The 15,011-nt window shown below is 33.2% G+C and overlaps 1 protein-coding gene across 1 annotated transcript; it reads left to right on the forward strand.

Annotated features, from left to right (window-relative positions):
* On the forward strand, positions 1–14,208 carry LOC129370202 (cadherin-like protein 26). Its single transcript, XM_055045969.1, is given in 22 exon segments — positions 1–14; positions 16–86; positions 89–174; positions 2,826–2,888; positions 2,978–3,070; positions 3,287–3,433; positions 3,517–3,667; positions 4,034–4,206; positions 4,303–4,431; positions 4,517–4,702; positions 4,831–5,102; positions 5,587–5,732; positions 5,830–6,057; positions 6,341–6,556; positions 7,319–7,434; positions 7,801–7,872; positions 8,514–8,588; positions 9,555–9,614; positions 10,142–10,183; positions 10,773–10,811; positions 12,935–13,000; positions 13,277–14,208. Coding segments are annotated over 22 exon segments (2,649 nt in total). The 3' UTR covers positions 13,481–14,208.
* Positions 14,209–15,011: the final 803 nt, after the last annotated feature.

Genomic DNA, 15,011 nt, shown 5'->3' on the forward strand with positions numbered 1-15,011 from the left:
ATGTTTCATACCAAACCTTTTTTGTGGTTTCTTACTGAGTCACTGCACAGATGCAAACTTTGGGGGTTGGCCTCCCCAGCACTACATACAAGTAGCCTATGCCACAGACATTCCTATCAGAGAGGAAAAGAATTAGCAAGAAGCATGATGAGGAGCCTTTCCCTGCTTCTGTTGGTAAGCATTATATTTTTAAATATACATTCTTATGTACTAATTAAAGAATAATATAAATAACATATCAAGTTTTCTTGTCAGATCTTGGTGTGTTTAAATTTTACACATTTAGTACCTTAGTTTTCCACACCTTCTCTGTGTTGTAGGGTAATTTTAAGTGACAATTGATAATTGAGTGAGTTAAAATAATGTAAACATATTTCTGTCACCACATTAGTTGAACTTTTAAATCTCAAATTTTGGTAATAGATCAAAGTATCATCCTTCAGTTTCAGTTCATTCGTATATTCCAGGGAAACTTTGTTTGCTGATGTCACTTTACTATGAAAGGAAACTGGTTTTTGTTCCGCAGAGAAAACCTTAATTATAAAGGCATTTCAGAATGCACAACCACGTAATAGGTCCTCAGATTGTCGTCAACCAGAGAAGGAAACATACATATATGTTTGATGAGTTTGATTTAATGCTTTGAATGTATTTTTTATTTTAATTTTTTGTAAGTCTGGCCTGTCTCATACAGAAATCTAAAGTGACAAAGACTCTGCCTTTAGGTTCACTTTAATGCTTTATTGTAGGTGTCAGTATTGTGAGAAGACAGATAAGTACAGCTGGCAAGGCATTTTTGGCAACTGCTACTTTTCTTCCTCTGTGCTTCTCTGAAGTTTTTGGGTGAATATTTGGGTTTATGGAACCAGAAAAAAATGCAATTCATGTTAAGACAACTAAAACAATTCAAAAAATGCTTTGAAAACAAATTTTCTTGGAGAAAGTGTAGACCAGGACAGTGAGCAGAGTTTGTGGTATAGAGAGTGTCCGCAGAGCGATAGTCCACAGCTTCATTTCAAATAGTAATGGCAGAAGAACTAAAAACCTTTTTAATGGAACAGTTAGTCCTACACACAAAAAAAATAAATAAAAAAAATTGTGATCAAGAAGCTTTCATCCAAATATTCTTGGAAATAAAATGAATTGTTCGTAAAATCTACCTATTATCTTAAATTCTCCTGAAGAGCGAATGTGTCTGTCTGTGTTGTCCTGTAATGAATTGGTGACTTATAGAGGTGTAGCCTGCCTCTCTCTCACCCAATAACAGCTGGAGATAGGCACCATTAATAAAGTTTTGTCAGTTGACTGAATCGTTTACAACAGTCGTATAAAATTGAATTAAATTATTTTTACGATTAATTTGTATATCTGTCCATTATCTGTTCACCCTTGTTGGGTTGGGAGTTGCTGGTGCCTATCTCCAGCTGCGTTCTGGGTCAGGTTGTTTCTGTGGGGTCAGGTACCCACAGAAACAACCATGCACACACACTCACACCTAGGGAGAATTTGGAAAGATCAATTAACCTTACAGTCATGTTTTTGGACTGTGGGAGGAAGCCGCACATGGACAGGCAGAATACGCAAACTCCGTGCAGAAAGACCCCAGGCTGGGAATCGAACCCAGGACCTTCTTGCTGCAAGTCAACAGTGCTACCAACTGCACCACTGTATACTGTGTATACATTTAAAGAATTTTATATTTTCACAACTTAATATTTTATGTATTTTTTCATTCAAATCTGCTTAAATTACTACGTAAATACAAAATGTCTAAATTAGTTAATGTTAACTCAGAACTAAACATAGAAAAATATAAGTATTAATATTGGCTTTAATTCTTGTTTTAATTTTATGGAGTCGATTTGGGTTATTCTTTGTGTTTTCACATAAATGAACTCACAATTAGCTAATACCAGAATGTAAGCGTGCTAATATGTATCATTTATCTTCACAGAATCTTAAAAAAATATTACTAAGACCAATTATGTAATGATAATTATAATATAGTGCAAATAGACACTACAACAGTCTCAAGAGAATGAGGCTTCTCTTGCCCTTTTTTGTTCTTTTTTTAGTTTTTCCACAGCTATTGTGAATTTTATGAAACAAAAAAGAGCTACTGTTTTTCTCTCTCCTGCTCTGTTTCTCTCTCACACATTCCTAAACTCAATTCAAACCTTTGTCCTAAATCTAACTTATGGGGACCAGAATTTGGGTCCCATGACGTGTTTGTTGTTGAAAAAAATTGCTTTTACAATGTTCTAAATATATGCGAGTGGTTCAGTAGTTGTTTTATAATCTTTCTTTCTGTCTTGTTTTTTTATTTTATTATTATTATTTGCAAAGGGATAAATGTTAAGTATATATATATATATATATATATATATATATATATATATATATATATATATATATATATATATATATATATATATATATATATATATATATATAATATATTAAAATGTCAAGGTGTTTGTTAGATTCCAGCTCCTCTTTTCACATGCCTCTGGGCAAGGCCTTGAACACCAAGTTGCCTACATGTCTGCACATTACTGTGTAAGCACAGACATGTTTATGGGTAGGAATGTCTGAATGTAGTTATAGTGCAGTGCGAGTAGCATGACTGGAAAGATAATATATAAAATCATTCCATTTACCATTTACAAATGCAAAAATTTACAATAACACACTGAGAATATGTAATAATTTGTAATGAACAGTAGGAAATATATGGCAAAAACATAAGTGAAGAAAAGAAGAACAAAATAGCAATTAATGTTTGTAAGTTAAAAACGTTCCTCTTCTGTATTTTCTATCCATAGGTTGCATTAACAGTCTTGGGAGGAAGTACAGAGGGCACTGAGAGTCATAAACGAGCTAAACAGGTAAATAGTGAAAATTTGGAAGGAAAATCCTACAATATTTTTCTTAAGAAATAAATGTATGTAACTAAATCTGCATTTGGCTTCTTTAGGAATCCTTATCACGTTCCAAAAGAAGATGGGTTCTGTCTACCATAGAACTGCAAGAGGAAATGGACGTGAAATACCCATACAAAATTTCTACGGTACAACACAGATTCTTTATATATATATATATATATATATATATATATATATATATATATATATATATATATACATATATATATATATATATATATATATATATATATATATATATATATATATATATTGGAAATACAATAATATGTCGGCTCAATGCCTAATCAAGGTTATTAATGCAAAAATCTGCCACCGATAGTTGATTCTTTCTCTTCTAGATGCACAATCTTAAGACAGTAGAAAAAGAATATTTGTTTGAAATAAAAGGAGATGGTGTGGACGAAGGACTGTTTAGCATTGATGAAACAACTGGAGAAGTCTATGTACATAAGCCCCTTGACAGGGAACAGAAGGAGTCCTATCATGTGAGGAACAATTCATCACTATTAATATGTGCTATTATTTGTAGTCATTACAAACTGTCATCTGAATAAAAAATAATCAACAGATCACATTTAATATCCTGGATAAATTTACAAGGGATCCAATTGACCGAGATCTATCTTTTGATGTGGAAGTACAAGACATAAATGATAACCCACCGAGGTTCACTAATCAGCTTCAGAAAAGTTACGATGTGAAAGAAAATACGAAAGAAGGTAAGTTCAGAAATGTTCAAATTTATCAAGTCTGCAGATTTTCTAAATTCTAAAACATTTATAAAAAAGTTTTTATAAAAACTTTCTGGTTGTAGATTTGAAAAAAATATTGACAAGTAAGGCTTTAAATGCTTGATTAATGTTAACTAAGTTTAAGGATAACATTTTCATATCTAGCCGACAAAAAAATTTGGCACGTGTGGATATACCTATACCTAAACATTCTTTCTACGCAGTTCAGTGAATCCTCTTTTTTTTTTTTTCCACAAATGTAATAAATGCATTATACATTATATATTATTTATGAGAACAATAAAAATGACAAAACCTTTTCTAGCTACTTTCATAATTTTCTTTGCCTTCCAGGAGAGTATCTGCCAGTGTCCATGGACATTGTAGACAACGATAAGCCAGGCACAATTAACTCAACAGTCGTGGTCACTGTGGGTAAACAAACCCCAGCTGAACCAAAAATTGGAATAAAAAGTGTTAATGGCAAACTACATCAACTCATAGCTGAAGAATGCTTTGACTATGATGTAGGTCTCAGTTTATTAAAATAATATAGTTTTTGGAAATGTATGCACTATGTAATTTTTAGGTCAAGCTAAAATATGTTTAACTACATTTTTCAGAAAGAAAAACACTTTGTTATTGTTATTACTGCATCTGATCATGGAAAACCACCAGCTTCCACAACTGAAGTTGTTGAACTCAATATTATTGACACAAACAGTCATCCACCCAAATTCAAGAAGAGAGAGGCAAGAATTACTTACGATATCAATGTTTGTTTTTTTTTACTAATTTGTAAATTCCACTAAATGTATTATTTCTCCATGTTTACAGTATGAAGCTCAGGCTAACGAAATGCAAACCAATGAAGAAATTTTAAGAGTTGGAGTAGATGATGAGGACACTCCCAACACTGACGGCTGGAGAGCCAAGTACTCCTTTATCAGCGGCAATGAAGATGGAACATACAATATTACCACTGACCCTATAACAAACGAGGGGATTATTGGTGTTGCCAAGGTAACTGTTTTACCACACCTTACAGAAAATGTTTATTCATAGTGGACTAAACTATGAGTTTAGCATAAGTATTGTTAACATAAGTATTATCAAGAGTTACTGAACATCTACACTTGTGTCTTCTTCAGGGGAAGAATTTTGACATAAATACTTTGGTAAAACTGCAACTCAGAGTTGAGAATATTGAACCTTTAAAAGTCTGTAAAGATGGAAAATTAATTGAAGATCTAAGCAACCTTCCACCAAAAGATTCTGTCAGCATCACAGTGAAAATGATTGACACTAATGACCCTCCGGTGTTCGAAAAAATTACAGCTGAGGTATATCACACAGAGGAATCAGAGGAAGGACAGGTGCTGTATACTCCTGTGGTTAAAGATGTTGACTCGAATAACATCAGGTATGTTCTCAACAAAACTGCATTTGTGTTCAGCTTGTTTGACCGGCATGAAATTATTTGCAAAGTCAATTAATAATTACAAACTTACTGCCTCACAACTGATCATAACCTAATGCGTACATTGGTGGAAGATGTGGTAATATGTATGTTTTAGGAAGAAAATAAAAATGAAAACAAAAAAATATGCTATTGAAGTACTGTACCTCATTTAAGATATGCATATTATGCCATAATCTCCCTTCAATGGGTTTCCCCCAATAATGTAAGAATCTCTGGGCAGGTATGATTGCAGTGTGTGGGTTTAGTGTGCCTGTCTTATTCGTAAAATAGAAATTACTGTAGTCCATATGTCTGATTTCTTGACATATGGACTACAGTAATTTCTATTTTACGAATAAGGTTTTGAGGTTGAATAGTGATATAAACAGTTTATTTTTCTCTTAATAATAAAATTGACCGACTGATTTTATTTTATTTTTTCCAGGTTTGAACTGTTAGAAGACCCTGCTGAATGGGTGACTATCGATGAAAAGACAGGAAAAATCACAACAATCGAAAAGATGGATAGAGAGTCACCTTATGTAGATGAGGACGATATTTACAGAATTGTTATTGCTGCCATTGATGATGGTATGACAAGACATTTCTAAACATTTGCAATAAAAAGGCATACTTTATTAATTATTTAACTGAACTGAAACAAATGACTTGTTCTGTGGTTTTCAAGGTTCACCTCCAGCCACAAGTACATGCACAGTCAGTGTCCACCTCAGGGATATCAATGACAACACTCCTACGCTGCTCAACAATACTGTCATTTTGTGTTCAAACGAAGCTAACAAGGTCATGGTGCGTGCTAAAGATGCTGATGCTGATCCTTACAGTGGCCCCTTCAGTTTCTCCTTGGCAGATGATAAAACTGCCACAGAACGCTGGAAAATAGATCCTACCTACGGTTAGTTCACACTTTGGCCTCACTACTAAAATTACCAAAGCATATACTCAAAATTGGGTCACATATATATTAACCTTTATGTAATAATAATAATTATTATTATTATTTTAATTATAATAATAATAATAAATTTCATTTGTATAGCACATTTCTAAAAATGCAAATATATTTTAGAGGAATCAAGTAATATTACAAATGGAGCACTTGAATACAACAAACAAAATTTTAAAAAAGTAGCATGTATTATATTACATATTTTACAAATGTATTTTTTTATAAACAGGTGAAGAGGTTGGCATTGTTTTGCTGAAGAAATCTCACTATGGTAAATACTCTGTACCAATACTGATTCGGGACAAACAGAGTCAAGTTAAGGAGGAGAAATTATACATTGAGGTGTGTGAGTGTGTCCAACCTGGTGTTTGCCCAAAGATCTTGTCAATAGGCCTTGGTCACGCTGCCATAGGAACAATTTGTGCAGGACTGCTTCCATTTCTATGTGAGTATAAAATTCTAAACTATCAGAATTATGAAAAGGTATATCTATCCTATGTGTGTGTAATGTTTTCACTTTTTGTTAAGTGAAAATATGACTTTTGGGTTTCCATTAGCTATAGGACAGAATCATGACTTCAGAGTCAATTCCTAAGAAAATAAATGCCTCCAAGAAATGGAGCACTGTGAAAGTTCAAATGAATGTGAAAAGCCTCTCCTCCCTCTGAAGCTGTTTCTTCCTTTATAGAATTTCCAGCTAGAAGACCCTTTTCTCAAAACTTAAAATATGTCACCAATTAGATGGTAGTTTGACAATTTTAATGATTAAACTATTTCTTTTGTTTCTTATCCTAAAGAAACGAAAAGAAAGGCTATAACACCGTTGATATAGTAAATCCACTGAAATAAATTAACTGAATTCTTATTCACATTTACATCCATTTTACCTTGTTGACAGGCAATTGAAAACTCATGAGAGATAAAATTAGAGTTAGCTTTATAAGTAAATAGAATTGGGGCGTGCTAACCCCCTGCGCCACCACAGCTCACCCCACGTTTGGAGGCCTTGAACCCACGGATGTCGCGGGTTCGACTCCCGGTCCCGCCGAGCTTTGTCGCATGTCTTCCCCCCTCTCCTCGCCCTCTTTCCTGTCTGCCTACTGTCAAAAATACGAGTCACTAGTGCCACAAAAATTCTTCTGACAAAAAAAAAAAAGTAAATAGAATTTGTAAACCTGGTGATCAAAATATTTTAATGTCTCCACAGTATTGCTCCTTCTTCTCAACTGCAAGGAACAACACTATGAGAAATATATAAAGAGTGGAAAATACACTCAGACAGTGATGAATTACAAACAAGAAGGACCGGGTACTGAATGCAATGTAAGTTGTGGAGTGACTATGCTGACTACGGAGAGACTGTCAATAAGACATCTCAGGATTGTCCTCTTTAAACAGTTAACTATTTTTATTCTGGCTTCAAAAACTCTAAAATTTGTCTTGCTTTACACTAAGGATCATATTGTACTTTGTATCATTCACTCCAATTTGTGTGTACAATTAGATTACATTTAAATAAATTGGATTCATCATGTATTTCTGAATTATTGGAATTTAATAGGACCACTTTTACTTCAGATTACATTTGATGTGAACTGGCGCTATATGAATAACCTAAAATGAATGGAGAGTGTGTATGATGCATTGCTACAGCAAACACATAGGTATTTATCTCTATTTCTTTGCCAGGATGCGTTAAAAATCATGCAATCAAAGAATATGGAGAGTAATCCAGACAGCACCAAGCTGAGCCATACACAGGTACTTCACTATTTTTATGTCTTCATTCCAATTCACGTCACAAAACCCTTTGACTGAATGAAAACTTTAAACTGGCACTAGGTCCTTGTAGTATTTATATTCTTCACCAGAGGGCGGAAAACAAATACAGAATTTAATCCAGCAGGTTATTAGGAAAGTCCTAACCTTTTTAAACAGTCAGTGGTCTCAGAAATGTGACTGTCAAATGTGATACATTTGGCGCTATTAAGGCAATTGTAAAATTAAAAAGTGAATTATCTGGCTATGTTTGTTAAATGTAGCAGGAAATGCATAATACAAATTAATTACGGAGTTCTAATTCAAGAATCATGTTGTACAATATTTAGAAGCAGACACAAGTCTTTTTTTTCACCTTTCAAATTTTCTAAAGTCCTTCAGGTAAATTTATTTATTCGAGTTCCTGCTTTATTCATTAGTTGACATCAACTAGATCACCAACACCGTCCCAGGCATTGTCAATAGTACATAAGCATCCAACACAAAAACCAGAAATTGTATTTAAGGGTTTAAGTCTTTTATTTTGTATCAAAGACTGAGTAATATCTATTGATCTATCCCGCTATTTATATCTGCTTCACCTTTAAACAGTACTTCAACTTTACTGTAACGTATGTTCACAGATTGAATCCAACATGAACCTAACAGAGTCTCAGCCTCTTGTTCACTTCCAACAAATGAATAAGGAGGATTACACAGTGAGTAATTATGGCTGAATCGTCTGGTCTTTCTCCATAACTACAGTTATGAAGGATAGTTTTGGATAGTTTTTTAAAGTAAAGCTATTTTACAAAACAATACTGCAGTCAATATGAATAACTTAAATATCACTGTTTATTTAATCCATCATCTAAAACCTAATCATGGCCATCCATCCAAACTAACAAGTCCAGGTAAGAAGAACAATAATACATGGAATGGCCAAGGGATCACAGTAACCCTTGAGGAGTGGCAGACATCCTTAGTTCAGGTTGACAAAATGTCTTTATAGGACAAAGATTAGATAAGCACTTCATAAATCTGGTCTTTATGGAAGAATTAAACTTTTAAAACTTTTAAAAGAAAGGCATGAGTAGTCACTTTTGCAGTTTGCCACAGGCCTTTTTTTTTTTGAGCAATCTCTACCAAGCTTTGAAGAAAATCTGTTAGAAGCTCCTTTAAATTTAAGACAGGATTACCAGTCATTTTGAACAAGATTAAATATTACAGCCAGACTTACAACTGAATGATTCATGTGAAGCAAAATATACCCATTTCACAAAGAATATGGAGAGCCTTTACGAATGTGAATATTAAAATGTTGCCTGAGAATGTAAGTTAGATTTATGGTCTATGCTTATTCATTGTGCCAGGAAATGTATAATTCAAAAATAATTACTGAGTGTAATTCAAGAATCATTTTGTGCAATATTTACAAGCAGACATTTTTCTTTATTTTCAGTTTTCAAATTTGCTAAAGTCCTTTTGGTGAATGTATTTATTCAAGTTCAGAATCAGAATTAGAATCCTTTTATTGTTATTGTTCAGAAGGACAACAAAAAAAGACGTGCCTGAGGCTGATCAAAGCTTAAGTAAATTAAATGTTAAATATTGGTCTGTGCAGGTATTTATGTCTGTGGTGCCTTTAGACAGTACTTTAGCTTTACTGTAATGTATATTCACAGATGAACTCCAACATGAAGCACCTTAGTCTCATCCAAAGAAGCAAAAGGGTGGGTCATGTGGTGAGTAATTATGACTAACTCATCTGGTCTTTCTCCATAATTACAGTTGTGAAGGATACAGTTTGGATAAGTTTTGTAAAATAATATAAAACTCCAGTATCTGAATAGTTCAAAAGTGAGTGTTTAATACATCATCTAAAACCTAAAAACAGGACAGAGGGAAGAAGGAGTAGTGACCCCTTGTACTTTTCTCCATACCTATGAGGTCAAATCATATAGTGCAATACCATATCACTGGTCAATCTATCCGCCAAATTATTTTGTGTTGTATTTATATTTTTTATTTATATTTTATTTATATTCTTATTCCTTACTTATTTTTGCTTAATTTAGGGTTTTGGCTACTCACATTTAGTGTGTACCTTTGTATTTAATTTGTATTTTTTGTATTCTTTTGTATTTTGCGCACTGTGTGCCACTTTTCTGCCTGTAAGCTGCTGGTAACTTCAATTTCCTGAGGGAGTCTTCCCAAGGGATCAATAAAGTACGAGTCTAAGTCTAAGTCTAACTATAATGTATTTCCACAGAATGCATATCAGCATCTGAGAGGCATGACTACAAATACCAGAGTGAGTATGGCTATATCATTTGATCTTTCTCAATAACGGTGCGATTTATAGAGTTCTGTCACTTTGGTTCTGTTGGTGAATGTTGACTAGTACACCACAAGCTTTAAAGCACAAGAGGGTAATTAAAATAACATTTTTGAAGAACGATCCCTAGCCAAAACTTTCTAATTGTTTTTTTAAGTAAAGTTAATACTCAAACACACACTTAGCATTTACTAATAAAAATCCTAAACATTAGGAAGATCCAGAAGTAAGTCAGGATATCCATCTGAAACTTCACTGAGAGAAGGATATTCCGATTTTGCAGTTTTTCAATTCTGCTGCTCTCCGCTGTATAATGATCTAAAAAGCATAGTAATTAATATAGCTATTTTTACTGCATTTGAAAAAAAAAGACAAAAAACTTTTTAAAAGCAATTGTGCATTGTACCCAATGAGACAAATTAGGCTTCAAAATATGTAAAAAAAAACAAAAATCAAATAAAAATCTGCCAATATGTCTGAAAGAGTATCAATGTATCACTGACAAAGAAAACATTTAGAAAAGTTAAAAGATGAAGCTAAAGATGTGCTTTTTTCCTTAAATCAGCGCTCAACAGTGTCATCCAACATGAGGAGCACAGTTCAGGTAATCAGACCTCTTCATCTCTGATAACATTTTTTTACTCCATTCAACAAATTTCAATATAGCATTTTATGCAAGGAATCAACATCAAATGGTATATGCATGTCTAAAACAGGTTAATGATACATGCAATTCATGTATCTAATGCTGTCCTAAGACAGCATTAGAGGTTGAATTCCATTTTGAATAAGATTAAATATCACAGCCAAAGTTACAATAAAATTAATTTAATCAAACATGTTTATGTGCTAAAATATCCCAGTTGATGCCCAAACCCGAATCCAATTGAGGGTTTTTGGCAAAAGTTAGAAATAGCTCTTCTGAGCTATTTTGCAGAAGAATGGGGGAAAATGTATGTGTTAACATGCACTGCAAGACAAAATCAAGTTAATTACTTGCAAGTAGTAGGCATTCCTAGCAATATAATTTGCAATGCTCCTCTTAGAGGCAGCAATAATACAAAATACGATTACTGGCTTAGACCACCCTCTCTTTATGATGTCCAGCTCTTTGGAAAATCTGTGCAAGCATATGTATGTTTTCAGATGAAGTAGGCATTTCCGAAAGAATGTGCTTCTCAAGAACTTTTGAGGAACCCGCCTGATTGGACAAACGATGGCTTTATTACAACAAAATCTAAAATTGTTCAACATTCATGAACACTAATGTAATTGTAACACTCACGACGTGTTTACAGTTAAAATCAATAATAATAGGACCAATGCTAGGTTCGGCTGCTGGAGTGGAAATTGAGCAAATATATAAATGACCACAGACTAGGAAAATAGGTTTAAATGCTGGCTTATTATTTGTTGAGAAAGAGGAAAAAAAGAATAACAATATAAATACAGACAATTTGACAAACAATGACACAAAATCAATTCAAAATAGTTTCCTGTTCTTCCATAATAATCAATATAATTCCTGTTTGAACTTTTAAACCTAATGTTAGGTTTTAAGGGATACTGTTTATTTAACCTAAGTTGTAGTTCTAATTAAGTTCGAGCTAAGAAGGTTAATCTAATTGATTTTATTCTTTTAAAATCTATTTTAGGTGTTTAGTTTTATTTTTTTATTTTAAGAGATTATGAGATTATATATTATATATATTATAATTATATATATATATATATATATATATATATATATATATATATATATATATATATATATATATATATATATATATATATATATATTATAATTATATATATATATATTAACTAACTGGTTTCTAATTTTACCCAACAGAAAATGTACAATCCACACCAATAATGTGGGTGAATACAATTCAAAAGAAAAAATAAACACAATAATAATAATCCAGTAAAAACACTGAATAACTTGTGCTCCAAATCAGTCTTTCCTTATGATGATCTTGAAGGGTTAATTCCGGTTCTCTGGATCCGCTTTTCCTTAGCAGGAAAACATGGGCAGATCATACCGGTTAGGATGATTCGAAGTGTCCAGCGTAGTGCGCAACTCCCGTTATACAGCAGTTACTGGGTTCCTGGGTCAACGGCTCGCCATCTCGTCTCTCGCCATCTCGTCTCTCGCCATCGTAGTCCAAATTCTCCTCCAAAAATGAGGAAAAAGTTTCCAGCTGTTCGTAGCGTTGCTAATCGGCGGTTCGCTTTGATCTCTCTCCCTTCGCTCAGTACAACTCTTTGCTCCCTCGCTCTCTCTCAGTCTGCCCCGCTCTCTTCCCCTAGTGCAGGGATGGAGCTAGTCACCTTGACAGCACAGCAATGTTACCCTTCAGAATTACACTTGACCGTTCTAACTGCTGACAAAATAAATAAGCTTCACACAGTTTCAAATCAAACAAAATAAAATACATGAATATATATTACACTGTAATTTTTATTTTATTTTTTTATTATTATTTATTTATTTGAAACTATTTTGCCCTATTTATTCTGAATATATTTCCTATTTACGCGTTTTATAATTATTTATTATGAAATAGTAATTAGTTCATTCGAGTGAAGGCTATTTCAACCTGGGTTACATAATCAGATTATGATAAATGTATAAAATATCAACCCAATAGAAATGTATGCAGAAATTAGTGCATTTTCAGTTTTGTTTTTTTAATAGCTGACATTAAAGTTTTCTTTTGGCAGAGCTTCCCCTTCAACCATTCTATGAGAACCTGGTCAGATAATCTTACTAACAGTGATTTTCAGAGGGTAAGATTGTTTTATCTCGCACATTACACATATGTCAACTTTGAATGTTCTACAATATAATATGTGGCAATTTTAGAAATGACAAAGTCAAAGACACAGTAGTGCATTTGATAAAATATAATGAAAAAATACATTTTTAGTTCATAATCACATGAAGCACAATTATTGGGTCTCTTATGTGGCAACCAATGTATTTTTAACTAAAAATCCATTGGTTAAAATTGAGTTTGAGTGTTTTATGTTGATGGGGTTTTGTTTATTCATTTGAATCCACAGTCTCTTTCAGAGATTTGTGATGATGAAGAAAATGGATCAAATGACAACATCAAGATTTATGATTATGAGGGGAGTGAGAGAAGTTCTGCGTCACAGTATTCGCTGTTTCCTGACGACCAAGATTTAAGCTTCTTGAATGATCTCGGACCAGAGTTCAACACCTTGGAAAAGATCATTACAGAAAACAAGCAGAGAAGTCTGTAATTTAATACAAGCTAACCTCTAGTTTGGTATTAAAGAGTTGCAAGTGGACTTTTTGATAAGTGTATGAACAGAATAGTTAGATTTTGTACATAATGTATATATACAGATCATGCACCTTTAAAGTCAAGTACTACACATTTAAAGTTATCCACCACACATAGATTGTGTGTAAAAACAGCTGCAGTATGAAACAGGTCATGCTCTGTTGATTATGAAAAGTTGCTCTTTATTAGAAATTGAATGTACTTATTTGTGTCTTACTTTGCTGAACGGGCAGAATTAGTTCTATTATTATTATGGATAACGTTTCAGTTCTGGTGCTTTGAATGTCTTTTTTTCCCAACTACAGGTACACTTGTGGACCCAAGGATTTATTTATTTTTTTAATAACGTGTACAGTGTATTAAGCTTTTATTTGTTAATGTTCTGGGTGTCTTCATCTGGTGAGACTGAAAAGACACCTAGATTGAGAAACTGACTTTCAGTTTGTACATGTAAGTCATATTTTTAATAGTCTTTTCTGGGAATGCTGAACGGATGTTGCTGAAAGTTTGACTTGAGACGTCAACAATATAATGGGCTGCTAAGCCACGAAGAGTTCAATATTTAATGTGTAGTACCAGGCAGAAGAAGCTTAAAAAAGTAGAGCCTTCTTATTGTGTGGTTGGGTAGACAGAAAATTGACATGTTACAGTTCTGTTAGTTCACAATAAACAACTTGTCAAACAGCTGTCTGTGTGACCTTGTTAAAAGGTGTATTTCTCAGTCCAGCTTCAGTTCCAATTTGTAGTCCATGTTTGGTAGAGTATGACATTGCTTCCGCTATTCTACCAAAGATGCAACATAGGGTGACTTGTGGAAACATAAAAAAACTCAGAAAATTCGTAAGAAAGGAAAATGTATTTTATGAACTATTTTTAATCAAAATGTGTCTGCTTTAGTCAACTTATCAAGTCCAAACTTATCTGGGACTTGTCAGACAACACACTTCAGACAACTGCTGAAGTGTGGCATTGGATATGATTTATTTTCACAAAAACAGCACAAACTTCAACAGACTTAATATATGCAAGGAACAAACCTGATCTCAGCTGAATAGAACAGAAAATCTAGATAGCACAAATGAAACTACTGAGGATAATTAAGAAAACTAAAACACTGATACAAGAACATACCAGGAATAACCCAAAGAGAAAAAATAAGTATCAGGACTAAAGAATAAACTACAAAAAAGACATGAACTGGCATGACAAAACCTAATGAGTAAAAGAAACTGGCAGAATACCAAAAGACTTAAACTGGAATAAACTAAACACAACAGAAACTGTTCAGGAAGTGACACAACAAAATAACTTATAAAAGCAGACCTACCAAAAAGAACTAATAATGCAAAAACTGTGAACCATGAAGAACACAACAAACCAATACAAGTCTGTCCTAAGCTGTTTTTTTTTTTTTTTTTTTTTGTGCTGCCGGAGTTGTGCTAACAGCACAATAGTGAGCTATTGCTTATATGCATTCCAAAAAGATT

This window comes from Poeciliopsis prolifica, unplaced genomic scaffold, assembly GCF_027474105.1.
Source record: "Poeciliopsis prolifica strain line A6 unplaced genomic scaffold, Auburn_PproV2 SCAFFOLD023, whole genome shotgun sequence".
Taxonomy (NCBI): domain Eukaryota; kingdom Metazoa; phylum Chordata; class Actinopteri; order Cyprinodontiformes; family Poeciliidae; genus Poeciliopsis; species Poeciliopsis prolifica.